At 37.8% G+C, this 27,978-nt stretch overlaps 3 protein-coding genes and 1 pseudogene across 3 annotated transcripts; all 4 read left to right on the top strand.

The window, feature by feature from the left end:
• The first annotated feature begins 1,008 nt into the window (after nt 1-1,008).
• Nucleotides 1,009-1,947, top strand: LOC143410889 (olfactory receptor 7D4-like). The gene has a single exon (XM_076871689.2). The coding sequence runs from the start codon at nt 1,009-1,011 to the stop codon at nt 1,945-1,947; it is 939 nt and encodes a 312-aa protein (XP_076727804.2).
• Nucleotides 1,948-9,823: 7,876 nt separating this feature from the next.
• LOC143410881 (olfactory receptor 7D4-like) lies at nt 9,824-10,807 on the top strand. Its single transcript, XM_076871682.2, has one exon. The coding sequence runs from the start codon at nt 9,824-9,826 to the stop codon at nt 10,805-10,807; it is 984 nt and encodes a 327-aa protein (XP_076727797.2).
• A 4,762-nt stretch (nt 10,808-15,569) lies between these two features.
• On the top strand, nt 15,570-16,510 carry LOC143410877 (olfactory receptor 7D11-like; annotated as a pseudogene).
• Nucleotides 16,511-26,864: 10,354 nt separating this feature from the next.
• Nucleotides 26,865-27,797, top strand: LOC143410865 (olfactory receptor 7E24-like). The gene has a single exon (XM_076871640.1). The coding sequence runs from the start codon at nt 26,868-26,870 to the stop codon at nt 27,795-27,797; it is 930 nt and encodes a 309-aa protein (XP_076727755.1). The 5' UTR covers nt 26,865-26,867.
• Nucleotides 27,798-27,978: the final 181 nt, after the last annotated feature.

Below are 27,978 nucleotides of genomic sequence, written 5' to 3'. Positions count from 1 at the left end.
GTGATCAGGATTCCATTTATGATGGCTAACAGAGATTAAGCGGCACATGTGCTAAGTTATTCTGATGCAAGATAGATTTACCGATATGTTAAGAACACAAGTTCTCATTTTGAAATGCTCACAATATGTCATAGGAAGCTCCATAGAAAAATTGCAACATCTCATATAAAATGTTATTCTTTAATTCTTTAAATGTTCAGGTAGTAAACATTTACTACCTCTGCTGTGGATGCAAAGTACTAGGGCTAGAGAGTTCAAATAATCTTTCAAGGTGTGTTGTTGGAGTGAACTCTACTACAGGAACTGAGTATCACTTTCTCCTGTCCATTTTACTGACTCAGTAACCCCATTTTAACATCACAGAATCTTTACTGTCCACTAGGAGAGATATATATCTGAAATATCATAAGTGAATATTTGTAAAAATACTAATAAAATTAATAATGATTATCATTTACTAATAATCTTACAACACACACACAGACATTTTTAACTTTACAGATAAGACCAATGACTGTATATTTAGCAAAAAGAATGTCATTGAAAAACAGCTATCATATTAGTATGACATGTCAAGTGAAAGAATAAATGTTTTGGGGAACAAAAATCCATATTAATCACTTTTATACAGCTGCAGCATCAAGTAATAGGGACACTGTCAAGGAAAATGTGAAATATCTTCAATTCTATGGACAGGTCACATCAAGGAACTATTAGATCATATTTATAGATTTAAAAGTAAGAATAAGTTAAAAGAATTGATTTAAAAGTGAGTTGATTATAGAACACAGAGAGAGATTTTTTAATTTAAAGAAAGTTCACATGATTGAGCAGTTTAAGAGAAGTGGATGTCATTTGGCTGAGTAAATGGCACTCCTTGGCAGCAATCACTACAGGATGAAGAAGCTGCATCCAGTGGAGGTATTCTGAAGTGATGACTAAGTGAAGTACCCTTTGCTGGTCATTGAAGACTGCTTTTCTTCCCTTCCCAGAAATCATAACAGGTAGATGGATGCACAGAATGATTCGGCCACATCCCAATTCCTCCTCCTGGGCCTCTCAGAGGATCCAGACCTGCAGCCCGTCCTCTTTGGACTGTTCCTGTCCATGTACCTGGTCACAGTGCTTGGGAACCTGCTCATCATCCTGGCCGTCAGCTCTGACTCCCACCTCCACACCCCCATGTACTTCTTCCTCTCCAACCTGTCCTTTGTTGACATCTGTTTCACCTCCACCACAGTCCCAAAGATGCTGGTGAATATCCAGGCACATAGCAAAGGTATCTCCTACATAGAATGCCTCACTCAGGTGTATTTTTTAATTATTTTTCTTGGAATGGATAATTTTCTACTGACTGTGATGGCATATGACCGCTTCATGGCCATCTGCCATCCTCTGAGCTATACAGTCATCATGAACCTCCGGTTCTGTGGACTGCTGGTTCTGATGTCTTGGCTCATCATGTTCTTGGTGTCCCTGATTGATATTCTACTAATGAAGCGACTGACCTTCTCCACTGGCACTAAAATCCCACATTTCTTCTGTGAACTGGCTCAGATTCTCAATGCAGCCAGCTCTGATACCCTTATCAATAATATTGTTATGTATATTCTGACTGCCCTCCTGGGTATGATTCCTATGACAGGGATCCTCTTCTCTTACTCTCAGATTGTCTCCTCCTTAATCAGAATGTCCTCCATTGCTAGCAAGTATAAAGCATTCTCCACCTGTGGGTCCCACCTCTGTGTGGTTTCCTTGTTCTATGGAACGGTGCTTGGGGTTTACCTTAGTTCTGCGGTGACCCAGGCTTCCCAGGGAAGTTCTATGGCTTCTGTAATGTACACTGTGGTCACCCCTATGCTGAACCCCTTCATCTACAGCCTGAGGAACAAGGATGTGAAGGGGGCCCTGGGGAGACTCCTCAGTAGAGGAGCCTCTAGTCCTTGAGTGATCACTGACCTTGGAATTAAGGGTACATTGACCTGGACTTTGTAACCTGTCTCCTTCTCCCTAGTCACTGGGAACACAGGCATGCACCACCAAATTCCAGCTATCGAACATTTCTTTTACATAGACTTGTTGAATGTTTGTATATTCTTTTTGAGAAATGACTGTTCAGGTCTTTTGTTTATTTGTTGTCATGTTATTTGTATTCTTACTGTTGGATTGAAAGAGGTCCAAATATTTTGGATGTCGACATCTTATCCAATGTATGGTGTCTAAATATATTCCTCAGTTTTCTGGTTGTCTCTTTGCTTTATAGGTTTTCTCTTTCACTGTGTAGAAGCCATCAAGCTTGAAACAATCTTTTTTTCTCTTATTTACTTTTGGTTCCTGTGCTTGCCCAAACCTATATCAAAGCACTTTCTCCTATCTCCCTCTTATAATTTCAGGATTTACACTGACATGCTCAATCCATTCTCACCTATTTTTATGTGCATTATGTGACAAACAGGTTTCAGTTCATTCTTCTGCATGTGGGTGTCCAGCTTTCCTGGCATCGTTGACTGAAGAGAGACGTTCACACATCAGATGTTCTTGATAACTTAGTCACAAATCCCCTGGCCATTAATTGGTTCATGAATTTGTTAATTTTTTTTCTGGGTTTTCTATAATGTGATGATGTGGAAAAGTGTTTGATTAGTTGAAGAGTCACATAACTGTGCTTTTTTGCTCATTTGTTTGGTGTCCTTCAAAAACAAAGGTTAATTAGAAATTCTTCAGTTCTCTTCCAAAAGAATTATTACTTTACCCATTATATTTAAACTACTGATTCTTTTCTGAACTATATATTGTGTGAGCTAAATCTTCAACTTCCTTTCTTTGTGTTGAGTTTATTCTTGGAAAGTTCACTAACTGCACCTGCACCATTAATTTTATCCACTTGGCAGTGGAACATGCTACTGAGCTGTTCTGTCTGTGTAAATAGCACTGCAAGGAAAGCAATTAGGTCTATAGTGATACACGACAGGAAGTGGTGATTGAGGTTGATGGAGCCCTGCTTGTTCTCTTTGATTTTTCAATTTAGAGCTCCTTCTTAAGGAAAGTCCTTTCTAATTCTTGAGGCCATGCATGAAGAACAAGCTCCCATGGGACTCTGCACTTTGGCTATTCATGTTCTCTAGGAAGCAGACTCTAAGAACAGGGCCTAGGTGCTTGAATATTCATGAGCAAATGGGTTTGGAATAAACATCTGTGTGGAGAGTTTGAACAGATTTCATGTTTTTAATAACCATTTGCATAGGAAAATACCTGGAAAAAAGTTAAAATAAACAGGTAAGATGACAGTCCCTGGTTGTGTCATCATATTTGTGTAGCTGATAACAGGTGAAATAAATAAATCTTGGCAGTTTAGTACACAAAGAGTGCAGGAGCCATCATTCACCTTGGGAAAACAGATGGAAATAAACACAGTACACTGTGGACCCTCAAACTAGCCCTATAATGTTAAACAGAAATGAGCCACATCCCACGACTACAAGATGGTGCCCACAGACTGCATCCCCTTATATACCCTAGCCCCAGTCATGAATCTGCTACCTTGAAAGGCAGACTTGATCTACACTTTACATCTATGCCAGATGACTACATTGACTTTGGGCTCCTGACAAACCTCAGTGACAAACAAGCCCCAGGGGCTGTGGGTACAGGGCATTCCCCAGAACCATGCGAGACTCACTGGCATGCCCCAGTACTGCTGCCACACCTCAAGGGCCACGGAATTCCTACCTGACTCCTTGCTGCCAGTAGCTGTACCAAGCTAAGCGTACCCCAATGTTGACTTAGCCATCATGGTCCCAGACTTAGGGACTATATATATCATCTGCTCAGACTCTCTGAACTGACTTACTCTTGTTATGGGCCAGGCATTAAGGGGAATGACTGTTAGAGTCTGTAAACAAGTCTGGATGGCGCCTGGCAAAATGCCAGAGGGAGTGGTTTGTGAAGTAACGCCAACAAGCCATTAAGTGTGGAGATTCCTTATTGGTTGACTGCTGTATCTAGTTTATGTTAATTAGATAAGCTGTGTGGAATGTATAAATATCGCTCCGGTCCTACAATAAAGGGCTCCTACTCCTGCTGTATCAATCTACACAAGTTGTTCGTCACCCCCCGGCTAGTTTGCTGCAGCCCGACTGCGGCAAATGACCAAACAGACTCCTTTTTATCCTGAGACTCCATGTCATATAAGAAATGCTTCTGCCATGGGGAAACTCTGCCTCTGTACCCATCAACAGTTGCTTAGCATAGTATATTGGCAACACAAAATGACAAAGTTGATCTTTCTATTCTTACACACTGTATTTGTGCAATGTATCCTAATCACATAGAATACTAACATTTTTCTAGATGTCAGTAACCATTCTTTAACGTGTACTAAACTAGGGACGTTTTGGTCCATTTCCCTTTCTTCTTATGATTTTAAATCTCATGGATTTGTTTATGGTTTTAAATTAGAGCAATAGTTACTTGATTAATGTACTAACATGCTTTACTTATGGTATGAAAGGCATCCTCTAACCCCTGGAGTGGTTCGAGGATTGCAAACTTGCGGGCTGCCGTTGTCCCGCCAGCTGGTGAATAAAGATGGTTCCATCTCCTGCTTTAAGACTGATTTGGTGATTTATTGCAGGCCATAACACTCTGAAAGTCCTTCCCAAACAAAGCTAGTCTATGTAGAGTATAATTACACAGTTCTTCAAATATATTTGCAGACATTGACATGTGACCTTGAAGATCCTTGACAATCAGGGAACATGATATAACAAGGGAGAAAAAGCAGTGCTGGGAGCAACGGTGGAGAGATTACAGTTCATATACTTCCCAGCAAAAATATAAATGACTGTCTTAAGGAGGTTCAGCAAATTTAATAAAATGGAAGAATTATTCAGCAAAAGACGAAAACAATAATAAGGTGCATGTACCTAAGAAGAAGTTGTCCTGGAGTTTAAAATATATGTATCTATATATCTCAAAAAGAAGTAGTGCTAGAGCTAAAAATGCAGTATCATGGAAAATGGAATAAAAGTATGAATTGCAGAATTGATATCGCTGATGAGAGATTCACAATCTGGGAGGTAGGAAAAGTCATTGGAGACAGGGTGGATGATGCTAAAATGGAAAAAAGGAAATCTTAAAGGATTTTTGAGAGAGTTTTGAAAGAACAAATATTCAAGTCATTGCAGTTCAAGATGGAAAACAAAAAATATAATCGTAAAAAAAACTGTATTTAAAGCCAGGTGCTGTGGTGCATACCTGTAATCCCAGCAGCTCCGGGGGCTGAGACAGGAAGATCACATGCAAAGAGACTTTCAGCAAAAGTGAGGTGCTAAGCAACTCAGTGAGCCCCTGCCTCTAAATAAAATATAAAATAGGGCTGGAGATGTGACTTAGTGGTTGAATGCACATGAGTTCAACCCATGGCAAACCTTCCCCTCACCAAAAAAAGAAATCATATTTAAAGATATAATAGCATAAAATAAAATGAAATAACAACAGTGTTGAAATCAATTCCATACCCCGAGAAACATAAATATATAAGAAAAGTAGGTCCATGTTCTCCAATCAGTTTCAATCTACATAAGACAATCCCATGATATATTATAATGAAACCATAAATTATCAAATAAAAAGAAAGGATAATGAAACAACAAGGAAAAGAAGAAAATTTTTTTAGGTATCTGCAGTAGGCTCACAGCACAAATCTTACAAGCTAGGACAGAGTGGGAGGATGCTCCCAGTATGCTGAAATAAAAAACTACCCACAAAGACAGTTCCCTGGCAAAGCTGTTTTTTCATAAATGAAGAGAGATAAAGACTTTTCCAAACAAGCTGTGGGGAGATCATCTCCACCAGGCTGTCCTTCAGGAAATGCTGAAGGAGCCCTTCAAGCTGGTGGAACAGGATTTTAAAGAGTAATAGAAAAACATGAGAGTGTTTTTAAATTAAACTCATTGGTCATAGTAAGCAAGCAGTTCCAGGATCATGTCCCCCTGGTGCACAATTAATATCTCAAGTTGGACAGTGAGAAGAAAAAGCTGTTCCAATGATCATCTTTTTTTATGATTTTATAGGAATAATCACATCTAAAATGAAAAGATGTTAAGTAAACAACCTAATGTTGCACACTATGGATGTACAGAAATAAGAATAAACTGAGTCCCAAATTAACAGAAAGAAGGCAATAATAAAGTTCAGAGTAGAAATAAATGAAACAGAATAGAAAAACAAGAGAAAAATCAATGAAATAGAGGTCATTTTTGATAAAAAGTATTGACAAATTGTCAGATTAACAACACAGAATATGAGAAGACTCATATAAAATATTTCTAAGCACCATATTACATGATATATGTACAATTTTGTCTCCTAATTTAAAGAAATAAAATGTAATTAAATATACGTGGAAAATAAAGAGGTTAAAGAAAATTAAAAATACTATTTTTTTAAAAAAATAGCATTGTGAATCTGAAACAAGGTCTAAAATATCCAGATTGTTAAAAGGAGACATATCACAGGAGATGATTCCTGGGACAGGTTCCTTATACAAATTAACCTTCCATTGGCAGATACCTTATGACTTTTAAATTAAACAAAGAAAAAAAAAAGAATTTGTTTTAAGGAAATAAATCCATTTTCCCCTGCCACTTCTGCCACAGATGCAAAATGGGCTGAAATTTTTCTGCTCTGCATCTCTGTATCCCAAGGGGGTTGAATTGTTTGGACAATAGAAAGACAGTGAAATAATTTATTTAATTAGGAGCTTTGAGAATTCAAGCTTGGAGGCTGCAGAAAATTTAACAACACTCCTGGCGCCCCTCCCTCATCCTTCTCTGTTCTCAGCCCTCCTGAAAACCTAAGCTGGCTTCCTATGGACAGGTCAGGGGAAGAGGAAGTTCAGTGACAGCCTTCAGACACAGTCGGTGTTTTGCAGTAAGAAGGACAACAGGAGAGGACATGGGTGCTGGGTTTACCTCTAGGATAATGGGAAAGGGAATGTTCCACAGTTCTTGAGCCGTGAGGGTGAAGTGCCTGCACTTTGAAGGCACTGTAGTGTCTGTTGAAACCTGTCTCTTCCACCTCTATTGCTTTGCTTCCTTCTGTCTTTGAAATCTAGAGCCTCTCTCCCAAATTGTGGTTTCCTGAGAGTCTGCAACTCTTCTCCACTCTTTCTAAATTATAGGCTCCTGTCAGATTTCCTGCACCTAAGTATTCGTTATCTACCACTAAAGATCTATTACATACAAGGAATTGTCTTTTTTGTTCTATATTTGATTGGATTTTTCCATTATATTCTCTATTTTTACCTTAATATTTTTACCTTCATATTTGACTTAATATTTGTAGTTATCAATTCACCTTACAGTACACACTATATCTTCTACTAGTATAATTGTTTCTGATGTTCACACTCAGTCCAATAAACTTTTATGGCATTATCAATTCTTTTAAAAGTTTAGGAAAATATCAAATGGCTGAAATTGGAGTAGATTGCCCTGACAAGTTTATGAGTTCAAATCAAATACTGTAGTGTGTATCTATTTTTCTAGTCCTGAGGATGAATCTAGGGCCTCATGCTTGCGAGGCAAGTGCTAGACCACTGAGCTACATTTCCAGCACTCCCTATTTTTATTTCTTTTGAGACAGGCCTTGCTAAGTTGCTCAGGGTACCATATCTAGCAAAGGTTTGTTTTCAGTTACTGGGCTGTATTGTTACAATGTAGCACCTCTTGTTGGGTGCTATATAAACAGTGCTTCTTGGTTGGGTGAGCAAATGTCAACTTCATAGTGGATTGTGTGGATCCGTGAGGATCTCCACAGGAATGCCTGTTAAATTTCCTCAAATGCTTTTACTATATTGTGCTTATTATTTTTATTATATTGGCCTAGTTTTGTGATAAAATATGTAAGCAAATGTATTTATCTTAAATTGACTCCATTCCTGGAATTGGTATTATTTATTAATCCTGTATTGTTCTTTTAGAACAGACATAAATGCATATCCTTCAACTTCACTTCTACATTTTGTTCCCATATTCAGGCATGATACACTGGAACACTTATCTTTTGTATCGTAGTAGACATTTTGGTCTTCAGCATCCCTAATGTTACAGACACCTTGTTAAGTTCATGATGAGACAAAACTGTCACAATTTCAGACTCACAAATGAACATGAATTTGCCAATGGGAGAGGGTGCTAAGGAAACATCATATGAGCTCATATACCCTGTCCCTCCTGACCCTTGTCCCCTGATCTCCGTCACCCTCTGTACCAAGCTCACCATCTGATGGCAATGCACATTCTGCTCTCTCAGCCTGGGCTGTTCCTTCCTCCCTTCCTCCTCCTGATTAACAATAACCCATCCTTCCTCTCTCAGCTCAAGCATTTCTATTTCAGGGTGAAATCTTTTACCCACTTCCACACACTAAATCATTCCTAGTGATTTTTTGCCTGTCTTGAATTTAGGTTCATGGCCGAGGCATTCAAAATACTGACTTTTCCTGTCCTGGAGTCTAAACACTTTTTTCTGAAACTTAAATTCTTTCACTTTTTATAGGATGAGTGATTTATGTAGTTTTGAATTTTTTAGATTGAACTTATATTTTGGCTACTAACTATAATGATTTTAATACAGTACATCCTCACTCAAGCACATGGACAGGTGACTTGTGTTTAATGTTAATGGTGGCTCTGTTTTCCACCTTTTTTTTTTTTTTTGCTATGGAATTCCCATGTGTTTCATCTTCCTGGAAGAATTCACTGGACAGAAGTTTTCTGAAAGAAGTATACTCCTTGGGGTAGAAGTGCTCTATGGCACTTAGAAGATGTAACAGACCTGTTGATATTACTGATAATAATTCTACTCTTAATAGTTTAGGAGGGATATTGTGAAATGCTAGTCACAAACAACAAATTTATCAAGATGTTAAGAACACAAGCTCACATTTGTGTAACACCCATATAAGTTACAGAAACCATAGTAGAAAAATTATATCAGCTCACTATTTTCACTCCTGGATCCTGCCCTATTGTGAATACTACATAGTCTGCTGGAGAGGAGAGGTGCTCTAGTTAAGCAAGTTTGAAGAACTTTCTCAAACTTAAAAGATGGTATGTTGGTGGAGCATATTTTGGTGGAGTGAATCTCTACTCCAGGAAATTTGGCTCAAGCATCCCATTTTTGAATCACAGGTCTATTATGTACATTGGAAATTTTATTTAAAAATGTCATTAAGGACACATTTTGAAGGAAGGTTAATAATAGTAATGAGAGTTATTTTTTGATACTCCTATTAAGAAAACAAAAGCATTTTCAACTTCACAAATCAGGTGATAGCAATCATCACATTTACAGCAACAACAATAAAAAGAGGGACTGAGAAAACTCTCATGACACTGTGAAATCTCAAATCACAGAATGAAGGTTATTTAAATTAAAAATTCATATTTAATCACTATTAAAGGTCTTTAGACCGAGAGAGTCTGGAATTTAACAAGAAACTGTGAAATGTCTTCACTTCTTGCACATGGGTTATATCATGAAAATATTAGTTCTTAGGGATAGATTTTAAAAGGAGAATTAAAATTAGGAAGTTGATGATAAAGGAGATGTTGTGGGCGGTTTAAAGAGAACCTGAAGGATTATGCACTAGAAGTTAGATACGGGCTGGCACTTGGCTGAGCCCTTGTTCTCCTGGGCAGGTATCAACCCAGGATGAGCCATGCTGATCCAAGTACGTAAATAACAACTCACTTGAGGATTCACTTGCGTGTTCCTTAATTGTTCTTTTACCTCCTTCCCCAGAACATACACCAGGTACATGGAAGCAGAGAACCACACAGTCCTATCCCACTTTCTCCTCCTGGGCCTCTCAGAGGATCCAGACCTGCAGCCCATCCTCTTTGGACTGTTCCTGTCCATGTACCTGGTCACAGTGCTTGGGAACCTGCTCATCATCCTGGCCGTCAGCTCTGACTCCCACCTCCACACTCCCATGTACTTCTTCCTCTCCAACCTGTCCCTCACTGACATCGGCTTCATCTCCATCACAGTCCCTAAGATGCTGGTGAACATCCAGGCACATAGCAAAGACATCTCCTACCTAGAATGCCTCGCTCAAGCATATTTTTTTATTATTTATGGTGGAGTGGATCATTTCCTACTGACTATAATGGCCTTTGACCGCTTTGTGGCCATCTGTCATCCCCTGCATTACACAGTCATCATGAGCCCCCGACTCTGTGTCCTCCTGGTTCTGATGTCTTGGATCATTATGTTCTGGGTCTCCCTGGGTCATATTGTACTGCTGAACCAACTGACCTTCTCCACAGGCACTGAAATCCCACATTTCTTCTGTGAACTGGCTCAGCTACTCAAGGTGGCCGGCTCAGATACCATCATCAATATCATCTTTATGTATGTGGTGGCTGCCCTGCTGGGTGTGGTTCCTGTCACTGGGATCCTCTTCTCCTACTCTCAGATTGTCTCCTCCTTAATGAAGATGTCCTCCTCTGTGGGCAAGTACAAAGCCTTCTCCACCTGTGGGTCTCACCTCTGTGTGGTCTCCTTGTTCTATGGAACAGCTTTTGGAGTTAATCTCAGTTCTGCTGGGACCCAGTCTTCCTCAAGAACCATGATCGCCTCAATGATGTACACTGTGGTCACCCCCATGCTGAACCCCTTCATCTACAGCCTGAGGAACAACGACATCAAGGGGGCCTTGAGGAGACTCCTCAGCAGAGCAGTCTTTGGTCCCTCTTGGATCACTGACCTCAGAACTAAGTTGACTCTGCAGAACCTTTAGCTATTGCTATGAATTTATATAACCTGGTTCTTTTCCCCCTGAAAGGATGTGGTTAATTTCCTTTATAATTTAATAAATATATGTATTTATTTTTTTCCTTGTACATTGTCCTCAAAGTTTCAAGTTTGTTGAACTTTTTCAAGTGTTTTTTTTTCTTTTTTAAAAATTTTTTTATATATATATATAGACTGTAGGGTGTATTTTCACATATTATACGTATTATATATACATGGGGTGTAACCCATCACCATTTTCATCACATTCTTGTGGTTGAACATGCTGTGGAGTTAAACTGGTTGTGAATTCAATTATGAGCATAGGAAAATTATGACCCATATATTCTAATGTCTTTCCTATTCCCAACCCGTCTCCCTTCCCTTCATTCCCCTTTGTCTAATACAATGAACTTCTATACTATCCCTGCTTACCTCCATTGTTATGGGTTACCATCCACATATATTCAACCTTTAATTTTGGGGGACTGGCTTATTTTACTTAGCATGATATTTCACAGTTCCATCCATTTACCTGCTAATGCCATAATTTCATTCTTCTTTATTACTAAGTAGTATTTTATGTGTATCATACCACATTTTCTTGATCCAGTCATCTGTTGAAGGGCACCTAGGTTGATTCCATAGCCTTGGATATTGTGAATTAACTGCTATAAACATTGATGTGGATGGGTCACTCTATTATGCTGATTTTATGTCCTTTGGGTATAAGCTGAGGAGTGGACAACTGGGTCAAATGGTGGTTCCATTCCAGGTCTTCTAAGGAATCTCCATACTGCTTTCCAGAGTGGTTACACTGATTTTGGACTCCCACCAGCAATGAATAAGTGAAACTTTCCCCCCCAAAACTCACCAACATTTATTGTAACTTGTATTCTTAATAATTGCCATTCTGGCTGGAGTGAGATGGAATCTCATTGTAGTTTTTAATTTGTGTTCTCCAGTTGCTGGAGATGTTGAACATTCTTTTATATATTTTTTGACCATTCATAGTTCTTCTTCTGTGAAGTGCCTATTCAGTTCCTTTATCCCCCAAACCCACAAGTTTTTCCAGGTATATGCAGTAGTTCTCACAGCACACTTCTCTGCATAAATCTTACAAGCCAAGTCAGAGTGGGAGGATGCACTCAGTATGCTGAAATAAAAAAACTGCCCATCGTGACTGCTCTCTAGCAAAGCTGTTTTTTTCATAAATGAAGGCGAGGTAAAGATTTTCCAAAACAAGCTGTGGGGAGTTCATCTCCACCAGACTGGCCTTCAGGAAATGCTGAAGGGAGTAGGTGGAGTAGGATTTTAAAAAGTAATACAAAAATACGTGAGTTTGTAAATTAAACTCATTGGTCAAAGTAAGCAAGCTGTTTCAGGATAATGTCACCCTGGTACACAACTTAAGTTCTCAAGTTTGATAGTGAAAAGAAACATCTATTCCAAAGATCATCTTTTTTATGAATAAGAAATAATCATCTACATGAAAAGTGAAAATATATCAAGCAAACAAATTAATGTACAGTAAGGATGCACAAAAATAATAAACTGAGTCTCAAATTATTAGAATCAAGGAAATAATAAATATCAGAGTAGAAATAAATGAAACAGCCTAGAAAAATGAGAAAATTCAAAGAAACAGAGATTTTTTTTTAAAGAACCATATAACACAAAAAAGAGAAGCCTCATATAACATATTTCTAAGCACCATATGTGCATAATATATGTACAATTTTTGTCTGCCAATTTAAAGAAATAAATACATAATTAAATACACATGAAAATTAGGAGGTTAAAGAAAATTACAAATACTTATTTTTTAATAGCATTGTGTATCTGAAATGATATCTAAAAACTCTAGATTGATAAAGGTGGCATGTCCCAGGAGACAATTTCTGGGAATGTTCCATGTAGATATACTTCCACTGGCAGACACCTTATGACTTTTAAATCAAACCAAAGGAAAAAAAAAGAGATTTTTTTTGAAGGAAATAAATCCACCTCCCACTGCCACTTCCTCCACAGATGCAAAATTGATTGAAAATGTCTGTTAAACTTCTTTGTATCCCAAGGGGGTTGAATTGCTTAGGCAATGCAAAGACTGTGAATTTATTTAATTAGAAACATTGAGAATTCAAGCTTGGAAGCTGCAGAAAATTTAACAATCCTGGCGCCCCTCCCTCATCCTTCTCTGTTCTCAGCCCTCCTGAAAACCTAAGCTGGCTTCCTGTGGACAGGTCAGGGGGAAGAGGAAGTTCAGTGACAGCCTTCAGACACAGTCGGTGTTTTGCAGTAAGAAGGACAACAGGAGAGGACATGGGTGCTGAGTTTACCTCTAGGATAATGGGAAAGGGAATGTTCCACAGTTCTTGAGCCGTGAGGGTGAAGTGCCTGCACTTTGAAGGCACTGTAGTGTCTGTTGAAACCTGTCTCTTCCACCTCTATTGCTTTGCTTCCTTCTGTCTTTGAAATCTAGAGCCTCTCTCCCAAATTGTGGTTTCCTGAGAGCCTGCAACTCTTCTCCACTCTTTCTAAATTATAGGCTCCTGTTAGATTTTGTGCACCTAAGTATTTGTTATTATCACTAGAGATCTATTACACCCAAGCTATTGTCTGTTTTGTTCCATATCTGACTGGATTTTTCTATTGTATTCTCTACTTTTACCTTCATATTTGACTTAATGATAACTTTGATTAATTCCATATGTTTATAGTAATCAATTTACCTTATGGTATACAATATAATCATTTATATAATTATTTCTGATATTCAACACTGAGTCCAATATACTTTTTTAAAACTAAGAACAGTGATGTTGTTGATGGACCTTTATTTTTATTTACTTATTTATATGTAGTGCTGAGAATCGAACCCAGTGCCTCACACATGTGAGGCAAGCGCTCTACCACTAAGCTATGACTCCAATATACTTTTATCACATTATCTATTCCTTTAAAAATTGACAAAAATATCAATGGTTGATATTGCAGGAGAATGCCTTGGCATGTTCATGAGTTCAAATTGAATACTGTAGTGTGCATTTGTTTTTGTAGTCCTGGGAATGAACCCAGGGCCTCATGCTTGCTAGGAAAGTGCTACACCCTGAGCTATATTTCCCATACTTCTTATTTTTCTTTATTTTAAGATAGGTCTTACAAAAATGTTCAACATCTCTAGCAATTAGAGAAATGCAAATCAAAACCACTCTAAGATTTCATCTCACTCTAGTCAGAATGGAAGCTATTATGAATACAAACAACAACAAGTGTTGGAGAGGATGCGGGGGAAAAGGTACACTCATACTTGGTGGTGAGACTGCAGATTTGTGCAGCCAATATGGAAAGCAGTACAGAGATTTCTTGGAAAATTGGGAATGGAACCACCATTTGACATAGCTATCCCTCTCTATATTTGGTCTATACCCAAAGGACTTAAAAACAGCATACTACAGGGACACAGCCACATCAAGGTTTATAGCAGCACAATTCACAATAGCTAAACTGTGGAACCACTCTAGATGCCCTTCAATAGATGAATGAATTAAAACAATGTGGCATATATACACAATGGAATATTACTCAGCAATAAAAGAGAATAAAATCATGGCATTTGCAGGTAAATGGATGGAGTTAGAGAAGATAATGCTAAGTGAAGTTAGCCAATCCCAAAAAATCAAATGCCAAATGTTTTCTCTGATATAAGGAGGCTGATTTATAGTGGTGTAGGGATGGGGAGCATGGGATGAACAGATGAACTCTAGATAGGGCAGAGGGGTGGGAGGGCAAGGGAGCGGACCATGGGTTAGAAATGATGGTGGAATGTGGTGGTCATCATTATCCAAAGTACACATATGAAGACACAAATTGGTGTGAATACATTTTGTATCCAACCAGAAATGAAAAAATGGTGCTCTATATGTGTAATAATAATTGCAATGCATTCCACTGTCTATATAAATTTAAAAAAATTAATTAAAAAGAAATATTTGACAATAAATTGAAAAGAAAATGACAAAAGAGGCTTTATAAGGCACTGATGAAATTCTGAAATTCAGTCTAATTATTTCTATACAGCAAGATTTTTTTCCACAGAACAATAAAGATTTGCCTCTTCAAACAAACAAACAACAAAGAAAGATAGGCCTTGCTCTCTTGCTCAAGGTATTCATGGTTCCAAGCATGAGCCTCCACATCTAGTAAAACTTGTTTGTGTGCTTATCTTCAGTTACTGAGCTGTAGTGTTACAATGTGGTAGTTTTAGTAGTTAAGAGAGTTTGAATAACTTTCCTGAGCTCATAAAAATGTTATATTGTATTTATTCTCCAGGAAATCTGACTCAAATATCCCATTTTTAATGCACAACATCATTATCCAAAGTACATGTATGAAGACACGAATGTGTGAATATAATTTGTATTCTACCAAATGAATACTTCATATTCAGACAAATGAAAAATTGTGCTTTATATGTATAATATAAATTATAATGCATTCCACTGTCATTTATTTTAAAAAATCAATAAAATTTAAAAAAAAGAAAAGAAACACAGAGACGAGAGAATGAGAAAAAAAAAGTCTGAATGATTTTGCACTAGAAGTTAGATACAGGCTGGCACTTGGCTGAGCCCTTGTTCTCTTGGACAGGTATCAACACAGGATGAACCATGCTGATCCAAGAGTGTAAATAACAATTCACTTGAGGATTCACTTGCCTGTTCCTTAATTGTTCTTTGACCTCCTTCCCCAGAACATACACCAGGTACATGGAAGCAGAGAAACACACAGTCCTATCACAATTCCTTTTCCTGGGCCTCTCAGAGGATCCAGACCTGTAGCCCATCCTATTTGGGCTGTTGATGTCCATGATGGTCACAGTGCTTTAGAACCTGCTCATCATCCTGGGTGTCAGCTCAGACTCCCACCTCCACACCCCCATGTACTTCTTCCTCTCCTGTCCTTGGCCGACATCGACTTCATCTCCATCAGGGTCCCAAAGATGCTGGTGAACAAACAGGCACAGAAAAATGACATCTCCTATATAGAATGCCTGTCTCAGGCATTTTTTTTTAAAAAAAATATTTCTGGTGGAGTAGATGATTTCCTACTGACTATGATGGCCTAGAACTGCTTAGTGGCTGTCTGCCATCCCCTGCATTACACAGTCATCATGAACCCCCAGCTCTGTGTCCACCTGGTTCTCATGTCTTGGCTCATCCTGTTCTGGGTCTCCCCGATTCAAATTCTACTGTTGAACCAACTGACCTTCTCTACAGGCACTGAAATCCCACATTTCTTCTGTGAACTGGCTCAGCTACTCAAGGTGGCCAGCTCTGACACCCTTGTCAATAACATCTTTATGTATGTGGTGGCTGCCCTGCTGGGTGTGGTTCCTGTCACTGGGATCCTCTTCTCCTACTCTCAGATTCTCTCCTCCTTAATGAGGATGTCCTCCTCTGTGGGCAAGTCTAACGCTTTCTACACCCTTGGTTCTCACTTCTGGGTGATCTCCTTTTTTTTCTATGAAAAAGGATTTGGGGTTCCCCTCAGTTCTGCTGTGACCCATTCTTCCCTGAGAACCATGATTGCCTCAATGGTGTACACTGTGGTCACCCTCATGCTGTATCCCTCCATGTACAGCCTGGGGAACCAGGATGTGAAGGGGCCACTGGGCGGACTCCTCAGCAGAGCAGCCTCTAGTCCTTGAGGGCTCACTAAGAACTATGCCAATGCTGCAGATCCTTCAGCTATTGCTGTGAATTTACATACTGTGGTTCTTTTCCCCTCTTAAGGATGTGGCTGATTTTCTTTATTCTAAAACACCTGTAACTTGATACTTATAACTATTTGTATTTATATCTCTCCCTTGTACATTGTCCACAAATTGCAAATTTGTTAAACTTTTAATGGCATTTCTCAGAATTCCACTATGATATCAAGAATTTATATTACATGCTTAAATGCTGATGTTTTCCACATTAATTTAATTGTATTTTTTGTTCTTTTCTGGAGGAAACATAATAAAAATCTTCACATTTAATTGCCTATCTTTTCATGACTTTTCTGGTTGTTGGTTTTTTTCCCCAAAAAACTTTTCTTAGAATATTTTTTATTATTCACACTTTCCTCAAGGAAGAGGAAGATTGGGAAGAAAAGTCCTGTGGACTTGACATTGAGCCTTCACTCCAAGCTTTGCTGTTCGGTTTCTATATGAGCAGTGCTTTATTTTCACCCTGAAAGCTGGGATCTGCCTTGTATTTCAGGTTTGTTCCTATATTCATACTCATGTGTTGCCTTTGGAAACTCCAATGTGTTGTTTTTCACTCTGTGAAAAATATTTTCGTTTTCTTTATCCCTTTCTTTCCTCATTTCTGCTTTTCTTCATGCTTTTGACTGACTTATTAGTAAATATTAACTTGTTCCACTTCCTCAATGGGTGAGTAATAGTTCACCCTGTTTATACACATGAGGTATTTATCCCTGAATCTGCTGATTGTCATCTGAGCAATTTCCATTTTTTGGCTATTATGAAGAGTGCTCTTACAGAAATTCGTGCACATGTGTTTCCTTGAGTAAATTTATGAACCTCATAAGGTCATTTCAATCAATGATGGACAGCATAAATGACATTGGTCCTATGATATGTATCACATAGGGACATTGTAGCCATGCTAGTTTGTTCCAGTGTAAGTTACTATGTTCACACAATGATGAAATCAGCTAGCAATGTGCTCCTTACAACCTATGCCCATCATTAAACACTGGCTATATTGGTTTCCAATTATTTGGATTAGGCATACAGGAGTGAGACTGCTTGGTCCTATAGCAATGGCATATTTAAGTGTTTGGGAAACAGCCCAATTGTTCTTCATAGTAGCTGGTGCATTTTACATTATTAGTGTCCTGATATCCTCACCACTTTGCCAATAATTTTTTGTCTTCAATTTCATGGAAGTTAGAGGCCCCCATGGATTACGAATTGGTTCTGGTGCTTTTTATTTACATTTCATATGACTCATTGAACATCTTTTCGTGTGCTTTTGCAGTGTATAAATATGTCGAGGAATGTCTTTTTAAATTGGACTTATTTGGAAGCTTTGTTTTGATAGTATTTTTATTTCTGATCTGCATAATCCCTTATATATTCTGGATATGAGGCCCTTATCAGATACGCATTTTGCAAATATTTTCTCCATTCCGTATGGTGTCTTTCCATTTTTTAAATTTGTACATTTATTACCTATATTCAGTATAATACATGTCTTGAAGCTGTTCATCCTAACTGAAATTTTGTGTCCTCTGACAAACATCTCTCCATTCCACCACCCCAGAGACTGTGCTAGTCAGCATTTTACTGTTTCCATGAGTTTGACTTTTTTTCTTATTTCAGAGCTTTTTTTCCCCCCGTCTTTGCACATTTTTATTGGTACATTGGTCATAATGATGGGATTCTTTGTTACATGTTTGTTCTACAGTACAGTTTGGCCAATAATACTCCCCAGCACTTCCCCCTCCCTCCCCACCTGTCACCCTCTGGTCCTTTCCTCAACTGATCTCTCTTTGATTTTCATGAAATTCCAAAGAGTTTGACATTTTAGATTACACATAGAAGTGAGGTCATATGGTGTTTGTCTTTCTGTGTCTGGCTCATTTGTCTTAACTGATTTTATACAGGTTCATCTATTTAGCAGAAAATGATGGGATTTCCTTCTTTTCTTGCTTAAGTAGTATTCTACTGTGTATTTGACCACATTTCTTTATCGATGATTCTCACTATGGATTCTTATGTTTAATCCATAAGAGTGACTAATGTTGCTTTGAAAATGGGAGTTCAGATATCTCTTGACATATTCATTTTATATCTTTTTAATCTATACTCAGTCCTGGAATTGCTACAGTGTATGGTTGTTCTATTTTTAATTTTTGTTGGAGCTCCATAGCATTTTCCATATGTTGCACTTATTTATATTCCCACTAATAGCATTCAATAGACCCATTTCCAAATCTTCACCTACACCTACAGTCGTTTCAATGGGTGTGAAGTGACATTGTGATTTAAGTTTGCATTTCCATGAAGGTTAATGATACTGAACATTAATGGTTTTCTTTTGAGAGAGAGAGAGAGAGAGAGAGAGAGAGAGAGAGAGAGAGAGAGAAAGAGAGAGAATTTTTTAATATTTATTTTTTAGTTTTCGGCAGACACAACATCTTTATTTGTATGTGGTGCTGAGGATCGAACCCATCGCGCAGGTGAGCGCACTACTGCTTGAGCCACAGCTCCAGCCCAACATTAATGTTTTCATATACTTCATAGCCATTTGTAAGATGTCTTTGAAAATTTCAATTAAGATTCAATGAATTATCTATCTCTTTAAATTAAATTTATTTTAGTGATACAGAAAAACACAAATATTATACATATTAATAGGATAATGTTATATTTCAATCCATATAAATGTATACATTCACAGTAGATGTAGAATAGCTTTTAAAATTTGTATTGGTACATGATAATTATACATAGTGACATATGTATACATAATGTATACATCAGAATACATTGTACATCATTGTGACACGTATGATGTCACAATGACATATACTTGCACCTAATATAATATGATGAAGTCAATTCCTTAGTACCTCCTGATACATTTATTCTACCCTAATAGTCTCCCTTCTATTTTCATTATAGAGAGAAAAAATGAAAAGTAACTTCAAAGTCAGTTTAAACACATCTGTCTATTTAAAGATTTATCCTTTTTTTATGGTCAAGACTTTCTCAATCCTTTTTTATGGCTTTTAAAAATGTACAAGAGGTTATTGTTAGTGTTCAAATAATACAGTGTGTTTATAAATATTTTATATCAAAGAAAATATTTCATTGTCTTGTTATAAAAAAACTAAATATAACTGACTCAATTTCTTTTAATCAGAATATTCTTTTCTCAAAGTGGGAAGATGCTTTTAATTGTCTGGTTTTTTTCCTTAAATGAGTAGACTATATTTTACTGTGAACATGCCCTTCTTATCTCTAATGTTCTTGGTCTTCTAACATTGTTCAGTTGAGAGTCTATAAATCAGAAGTGTACAGTAACAAGTGAATCATACAGAAACCAATAATGAAAGATTTTTCGAAATATCAAGATGGTCAAAAATAAGAAATATTACTAAAGGTATATGGATTTCAAGTATAGATACTTATGAATTCTTAAATATATACAGAATGTTGGGTGCCTGTTTGCTTGTTTCATTTTTCCAATTCTCTTTTCTTTTGCAAATTGTGTCCAAGTGATTAATAACCACAAATCCTAGCCCATGTCTCAAAATTTCATCTCCTGGGCCCCTCAGAGTATCCAAAATGTGGTCTGTCATCCTTGGATTATTTCTGTCTAGGTACCTGGTCACTATTGGGATCCTGCTCATCATCCTGGCTGTCATCTCTGACCCCCACCTCCACACCCCCGTGTACTTCTTCCTCTTCAATCTGTCCTTGGCTGACATTGGTTTCATCTCTACCATGGTCCCTAAGATGATTGTGCACATCCAAACTCACAGCAGAGTCATCACCTTTGTGGGCTGCCTGACACAGATGTTTCTTTTTTATCATTTTTTAAAAATCTAGGTGATCTGCTTCTGACTGTGATGAACTATGACCAGTTTGTGGCCATCTGTCATCCCCTGTGTTACCTAATCATCCAGAACCCTCACTCTTTGGTTTGTCAATTTTTATGTACAGTTTGGTTAGCCTTTTGGAGCTCTTGCCACACAATTTGCATGCTTTTCAACTTAACTCCTTCCAGGATGTGGAAATGTTTAGTTTCAGCTGTGGCCTTCCTCAAGTTTTCCTGTTCTGTCACCGTCACCAAGCACATAGTCATGTATTTTGCTGGTGCCATATTTGTTGTTGTTTGGTGTTTTCTTTTCTTTTCATCTCAAGGATTCTTTTCTCTTACTACAGAATTATTTCTGCTAATCTGAGTCTCCCACTATCAGATGAGATTTCTTATCCACCTGTGGGTCTAACCTGTCTATTATTTGCTTGTTTTATTGAACAGACCTTGAAATGTACCTCAGTTCAACTGCACCACATTTTCCTGAGAGAATGTGGTGGTTTCAGCGATGTACACTGTGGTCACCCACATGCTGAAGCCATTCACCTATGTTCCAAGGAACTGGGACATAAAGCATGCCTGAGAGGCTTCCCAGCAGAGCATTCCTACCTCAGACTCTGTGGCTTCCATTTGTAATGTAGGACATAAACTGTAGAAACCCAACGTCTAGATCTATAATCCTGCCTTCTTGGTTACATTGCTTATGTAGTTTAAAGATTTTAATTTCTCCTGATGGTGGTGTCCAGGGTTGGAATGGGAGGAATGGCAAGTTTTTGAAATGTGTACCATGCTTTAAATTGGAAAGATGAAGAATTTATGAAGATGGTTGATGGTGATGTTTGTACAATTACATGAATGTAATTAATGTCCTCAAACTATGAACTTAACAATGGTTAAAAAGGTAACCATTTTTTGGCTTTTATATTTTACCATATTAAAAGTGGAAATAAAAAAAAAATAAACTATGTAAATAGTATACATGATCAATCTCTGAGTACAGGAAGAGCCCAAGAACTTTTGTAGACATTCATACTCTCTTCTTCTCTCTTTACTAATATTAGGAAGTCCCCAGAGACTGTGATAGCATGGATCAATTTGACTAATTGTCAGAGCCTACAAAGTCATATAATGAGCCAGTGCCAAGTGTGCCAAGTCCAGTGGGCTCCATGCCTGTGTCTGATCTCAATCACTGTCCACATTTGGAAGCTCCTGTCTTGTACTGTATTATTCATCTCAACCCTGAGGAAAGACTGAGATATCACTGGACACCAGGAAGATCAGGGGTGCTGGACCTGCAGTTCTTCATCACAACCCAGCAGAGAAGCAGCATGACCCTGTAAGTGCTGAGGGAGATAGTGGAGGGCTGAAGGACAGTTGGAAGCTTTGTTTCTGCATCATGTGGACAAGCATGATGGATTGTGCAGCAGGATGACAGGGTGCTGTTGTTCAAATTTTCAAGGATAAGATCTATGAAATTTGTTTGGTTTAGTGGGGTGTTTCCCATAAATCTCATTCGAAGTTTTGTTTCCTTCCACATTAGTTCTACTTCCCAGAGACATCTCACCCATGAGAGCAGCGAATGAATCTCACTAAACACATAATTTGTATGTAAAAGTGATGATAATGAGAAGGAAGTGACAGCAATCATAAGTCTTGAACCATTATTGAGGAGTTCCTTAATGTGCACAGGCTTGGAGCTTTGTGGTCTATATATCTTGTTTTATTTCATCGGCATGATCTTCCTCAATGTATAAATTCCCACACTCTGATTATACTCCAGAAAAGGGAAGGAACACAGCATTTTTTGTATCCTGTGCCAACTTGTTAGGAAGCAAAGAGTGAAGTCTGGTTGAGGCTGGCTTATTGCAGACACAGGGCATTTTGCTAGGAGCATCCTGAAAGGTTGTCTACTTGATCACACAACTAAACATTTCAGTCTATTGTCTATCTGGATAGGAACTTTTTGTTCACTATGTTCTTTTTTTGGGGGGCTTCTGGTAAACCCGAGGTCAGAGAAGTGGTTTTCACCTCCTACATCAATGATAGACAAAACAGCTAGGATCATACTCAAAGAATCACAGAATGCAGACATAGAGTAATTCAGCAGGTATTTGTCTTGCCCCCAATCCTGGATACCCCTGTGGCTGTGCATATTCTCCTCCATTTTTATAATCAACTCACCCATTCTTCAAAGGAGGCACAAATTCAGGTTTTTATTTTGTTCCTACTCAGAAAATTGGATTGGGAGTCTTAAAATATATCTTGAATGCATTACAATCCTGGATCTTTTCAAAACTTTCTGATTATTGAAAAACAAGAAGTTCACTGAATTGCATTCAGGGACTTACAATTTAATTGTGAATGTTCTCAGGTGCACTTATTACTTCTGTAACTTAGGGCAGGTTGTTAGTGTCTCTGAGATTCAGCATTGTCATCACATTTGTCCCTGGGTGGTGCAACTGCATTTCATAAGTATTATCCATGTAAGGTGTGTTTCCTATGTGATTAACACATGACGAATGCATAAAATAAGATCAAAATGAATTTTATATTCATCATTAATACTAAAGTTAACTTTATACCATTGAAATAATGTATCCTATGACATAAAGTTATGGTTTATGTTTTTCCTATTTCTATAGGGGGACATTTTATTTTTGTTCTTATGTAAGAATATCATATGTATGTGGAGAAGAATGACGAATGACTAACTCTTTCATCTCCAATTGCACAGAGACTATGCCTTTCTTTGCACAGAAGAGGCATTAAAAAAGCTCTGTTAAAATGTTTAGTAGGCTAGACTTGGTTCACAAAACCTGGCCTGATTATGGCTTCAAAACACCCACATGGCAATTCCCTGTCTGCACTTTCATTTTTTACAGAATGTCATAGAACCAGGGACAAAATAGCTCATGTTCATGTCTGTGTTATGGACATGTAAGCCCTATACTTCCAATCAGCAGCATCCACAACATCTTCAATAATTCAGATGATGGCAGAGATTTTTATGGGTTTAAAAAAAGAAAACAAGGCTGACAGAGAAGGTACACCTTGTACTGAAACACTTTGAGTGTTACATGATTCCAGGCTCTTAGTGCTCTTTAATACCTGCATTAATCTATTAACTCACTATTTGCACAACGATTGAATTCTTTAAGAAACCACAAAAAATAAATTTGTTAATTTCTAGGTTTCCCTTAGGTGCCACATGTGTTGTTTAGCTGAGTTTTATGCTCCCTATTTCCATGAGGTACAATAAGCACACAGAAGTGCAGAGATTTATATACATTCTGCTCATAGAAGCAGGTAAAAGCCATGGGAATAAAATGTTCGTTACCCTGCTCCTGTCTCAAGCTGACCCTCCTCCACTATATCAATGGAAACATATTCCTTATGCAAGACGAAATTTCTTTATGACTTGTCATGGAAGAATTATTACCAGATAGATTGTAGGGATGTTTTTGATGGTATGTCTAAAGAATAAGAGGATGTAGCCAGGTGTAATATTGCAATCCACCTGTAATCCCAGTGGCTCAGGAGGTTGGGGCAGGAGGATAGCAAATTCAAGGTTGATCTCCTCAACTTAGTGAGACCCTGATCAACATAGTGAGACCCCCTCTATCAATAAACAAACAAAAAGTGCTGAGGAAGTGGCTCAGTGGTACAATCCCTGTTGCCAAAAAAATTAAAAATAAAAAAATAAAAGGATGCAGAAAATAATGACGAATTTTTAAAAATTGGGACAATAAATCTGGGTGATTAATAGTAAATGTATGATGCATCAGTTGTTGGAAGTCAAACATTAACCCTCCATGCACATATTATGTGGAAATTCTTTTCTATATGATATGGACTGAGGCACAAAAATTTAGAAAGGATTGTTGTAATAATAAATGAAATGTCTCCCTTGAGATAATTCTGTGCCCAGTTAAAGCAATTGAAGTAAATGTGCATACTTGAAAGAGACTGGAAATCACATGTCAATGTCAACCAGTGCATTACAGGGCCGATAAGTGTACAATACTTAGATTAGCTTCAGGGACTGTTTAGGTAAATGTTTTAAGATACTCTTCATGGATATCTAAGTCAATACTGACACGGGAATTCGAAAGGAAGTTTTATCTACCAAATCATGGCAATAATTGCCTACTAGGGACAGGTGTGCAGGAGAATGGAATCAGGCAGTGAGAGTGAGAACTCAAAGGTATTGGGTAATAATTCCAATCTCAATAAAATATGGGTAATGAAGCAAATATAATTAAATGTTTACATTTTCAAATTAGTTATCAGTTTTATTGAGAGTAATGACAGTTAATATTATTGTATCATTTGTAAATGCCAGGAAACATTCTAAGCCACTGGTTCTCAACCTTGGTTTAAAAAAAAATCCAGCAGAACTTCATATGCAGACTATAAATAACCAGGGTTGACTCTGTGGCTAGAGTATCTGGATAGTTTGAAATATACACAGGTCAACATATTGATAAGTATCTGAATATATTTGATGCATAATTTAAGAAATTTTTCACAATTAAAAAAATCATGTAAAGTAGGCCATTAATTTCCCCAGATTACAGATGACACAATTATTCATGTGCTTTTTCACATGATTCCCTGAACTTTCTTCTTTGCATTGTTTCTTGATTACAGCATTAATCAGTGAGAGCTGACAAAATAATGAGCCCAAGTTTCCTTCAGGTATCTGATGTAAAAAAATGCAACTCATATATCAGCAAAGATTGATTTAAAAACCTATTAACTAGGGCTGGGGATGTGGTTCCAGCGGTAGCGCGCTCTCCTGGCATGCATGCAGCCCGGGTTCGATCCTCAGCACCACATACAAACAAAGATGTGTCTGCCGAAAACTAAAAAAAAAATAAATATTAAAAAAAAATTCTCTCTCTCTCTCTCTCTCTCTCTCACTCTCTCTTAAAAAAAACCTATTAACTAGCTGGACACTGTGGTGCACACCTCTAATTCTACTACTTAGAAGGTTGAGGCAGGAGGATGGCAAATTTGAAGCCAGCCTCAGCATTTAGTGAGGCCCTGAGCAACTTAGTGGCATCCTGTCAAAAAATAAAAACTTAAAAAAGGGCTGTGGATGTGGCTTAGTGTTAAAGTGCCCCTGGGTTCAATGTCTGTACCAAAAACAAAACAAAACAACAACAAAAAAAGCAAACCAACAAAAAAGCTTGACTAAACCTAAGAAGGCTGAGACTCAAGTTGTGACTTCCCTGGGTTCAAAGTCCTCAGTTATAAATAAAAGGCTTTATAAACTGAAAAGCAATGAAACAATATGATTAGACATTATACAAAGGAAAACAATTTGAAAAGCAAAGACCTATGTTCCATACCAGATATTTTACTGAGTTTGAATTGATTTGATAGAAGTAAACCTGGATAAAATTTAGAATATTCAAAAGTGTTTCTATTCTATTGTTTTGGGCTGGAGTTGTGGCTCAGTGATAGGGCACTTGTCTGGTGTGTGCAGGGCCCTGGGTTCAATCCTCAGCACCACATAAAAATAAATATAACAAAGGTATTGTGTCCAACTACAACTAAAAAAAATTGTTTTATATCATTAGTAGGTACAATGTACACTAGTGTCATATTTGTGGTCACCGATGTTGTATAATTAGATGCATTTAAATAGACAATACATATCCATATTTGAAGACCATGAAAGCCAAGGTTAGAAGGTACATGTTAAATAATTTTTGAAAGATAAACAATATTTCACTGAATACTAACATTCACAAGGAGGGAATTCAGAAAACCCAAGAATGATGAAAAAACTCCTGGGAACTAATGGAAGCACATTTATTTTCTGAAGTGTAAACTTTAACTTAGTGTTTATATGATGCAATCCAAGCTCTTTAGAATGTTTGCAAACACTCAAAGTCAAGGAAAATTTTACTGCACTCCTAGAATAATGTATGCTTGCTGCTTCTCTGTTTCCTTTAATTAGAATAACTTTTTTTCCTTAAAGGATGACATATATTTCTTAGTCTCTCTTTTTTTCTTGGAAGAACGAGGTATTGGGCTGGGGGTGTAACTCAGTAGTAGAGCACTTGCCTAGCACTATGAGGGTGTGGGTTAAATCCTCAGCAGCGCTTAAAAATAAATATAAAATTATATATAAAAGCAGGGACTGTAATTTACTGTGATCATGGCTCAGGTATTCTTGGCCTTATAACATTGTTCAGTGGAAGGCCTCTAAAGTAGGTATTTATATAAAGAGGTGAACAGCACATAAAAATCAAAGAATTCAAATATATTTGGTTTTGTTAAAAGTGAGCAATACTGATGAATATATATGATACTCAAATGTGAATAATTTACTTGTGAATACTTGATTTCAAAATGTATGTAGAGTGATGGATTCCTATTCTTATGGTTGTTGTTGTTTTTGTTTCCCCAACACTCTTTTGCAAAAGTTGTCTAAGCAATATGGAACCACAAAATCTCACAGATGTCTCTGAATTCCATCTCCTGGGATTCTCAGAGGATCCAGAACCACAGCCAATCTTATGTGGACTGTTCCTGTTCATGTACCTGGTCACTGTCCTTGGGAACCTGCTTATCATCCTGGCCGTCAGCTCTGACTCCCACCTCCACACCCCCATGTACTTCTTCCTCTCTAACCTGTCCTTGGCTGACATTGGTTTCACCTCTACCACAGTCCCCAAATTGATTGTGAACATGCTAACTCACAGCAGAGCCATTTCCTATGTGGGCTGCCTGACACAGATGTCTCTTTTTATCCTTTTTGGATGTATGGATGACATGCTTCTTAGTGTAATGGCCTATGACAGGTTTGTCGCCATCTGTCACCCGCTGCGTTACTTAGTCATCATGAACCCTGGCTTCTGTAGCTTCCTAGTATCCTTGTCTGTTTTAGTCAGCCTTTTGGAATCCCTCCTGCACACTGTGATTGCATTACAACTTACCTGTTTTAGGAATGTAGAAATTTTTAACTTCTTTTGTGACCCTTCTCAACTTCTCAATCTTAGCTTATATGACACCTTTGCCAACAATATAATCATGTATTTGGGTGCTGCTTTATTTGGATTTTTTCCAATCTCAGGAATCCTTTTCTCTTATTGTAAAATTGTTTCTTCCATTCTGAGGATCCCATCAACAGGTGGGAAGTACAAAGCCTTCTCCACCTGTGGCTCTCACCTGGCCGTGGTTTGCTTATACTTTGGAACAGGCAGTGGAGCATATCTGGGTACATCAGTGTCATCTTCTCCCATTAAGAATGCAGTGGCCTCAGTGATGTACATGGTGGTTGCCCCAATGCTGAACCCCTTCATCTATAGCCTGAGGAACCAAGAAATTAAAAGCACTCTGCTTAGGCTCCACAGCAGAATAGTCTAATCTCAGGACATATGGTCTCCATTTGAAATGTAGGCTGCAAAAGGTAGCAAATCTAAACATCCAGATTGGTACACCCTACCTCCGTGGTCACACTACTTTTATAGTGTAATGGGTTTAATTCCTCATCAGATTTTATAGTAGAATGATCATTGCCAGATTGAGTGAGAAATGGGGAATTTAA

Source organism: Callospermophilus lateralis, chromosome 1, assembly GCF_048772815.1.
Source record: "Callospermophilus lateralis isolate mCalLat2 chromosome 1, mCalLat2.hap1, whole genome shotgun sequence".
NCBI classification, from domain to species: domain Eukaryota; kingdom Metazoa; phylum Chordata; class Mammalia; order Rodentia; family Sciuridae; genus Callospermophilus; species Callospermophilus lateralis.
Note: the sequence above shows the minus strand (reverse complement) of the source record. Positions and strands in the feature narration are given on the sequence as shown.

Coding starts and splice junctions, on each gene's coding strand:
- LOC143410865 (XM_076871640.1), top strand. CDS start 26,868: ATGGAACCACAAAATCTCACAGATGTCTCTGAATTCCATCTCCTGGGA.
- LOC143410881 (XM_076871682.2), top strand. CDS start 9,824: ATGGAAGCAGAGAACCACACAGTCCTATCCCACTTTCTCCTCCTGGGC.
- LOC143410889 (XM_076871689.2), top strand. CDS start 1,009: ATGGATGCACAGAATGATTCGGCCACATCCCAATTCCTCCTCCTGGGC.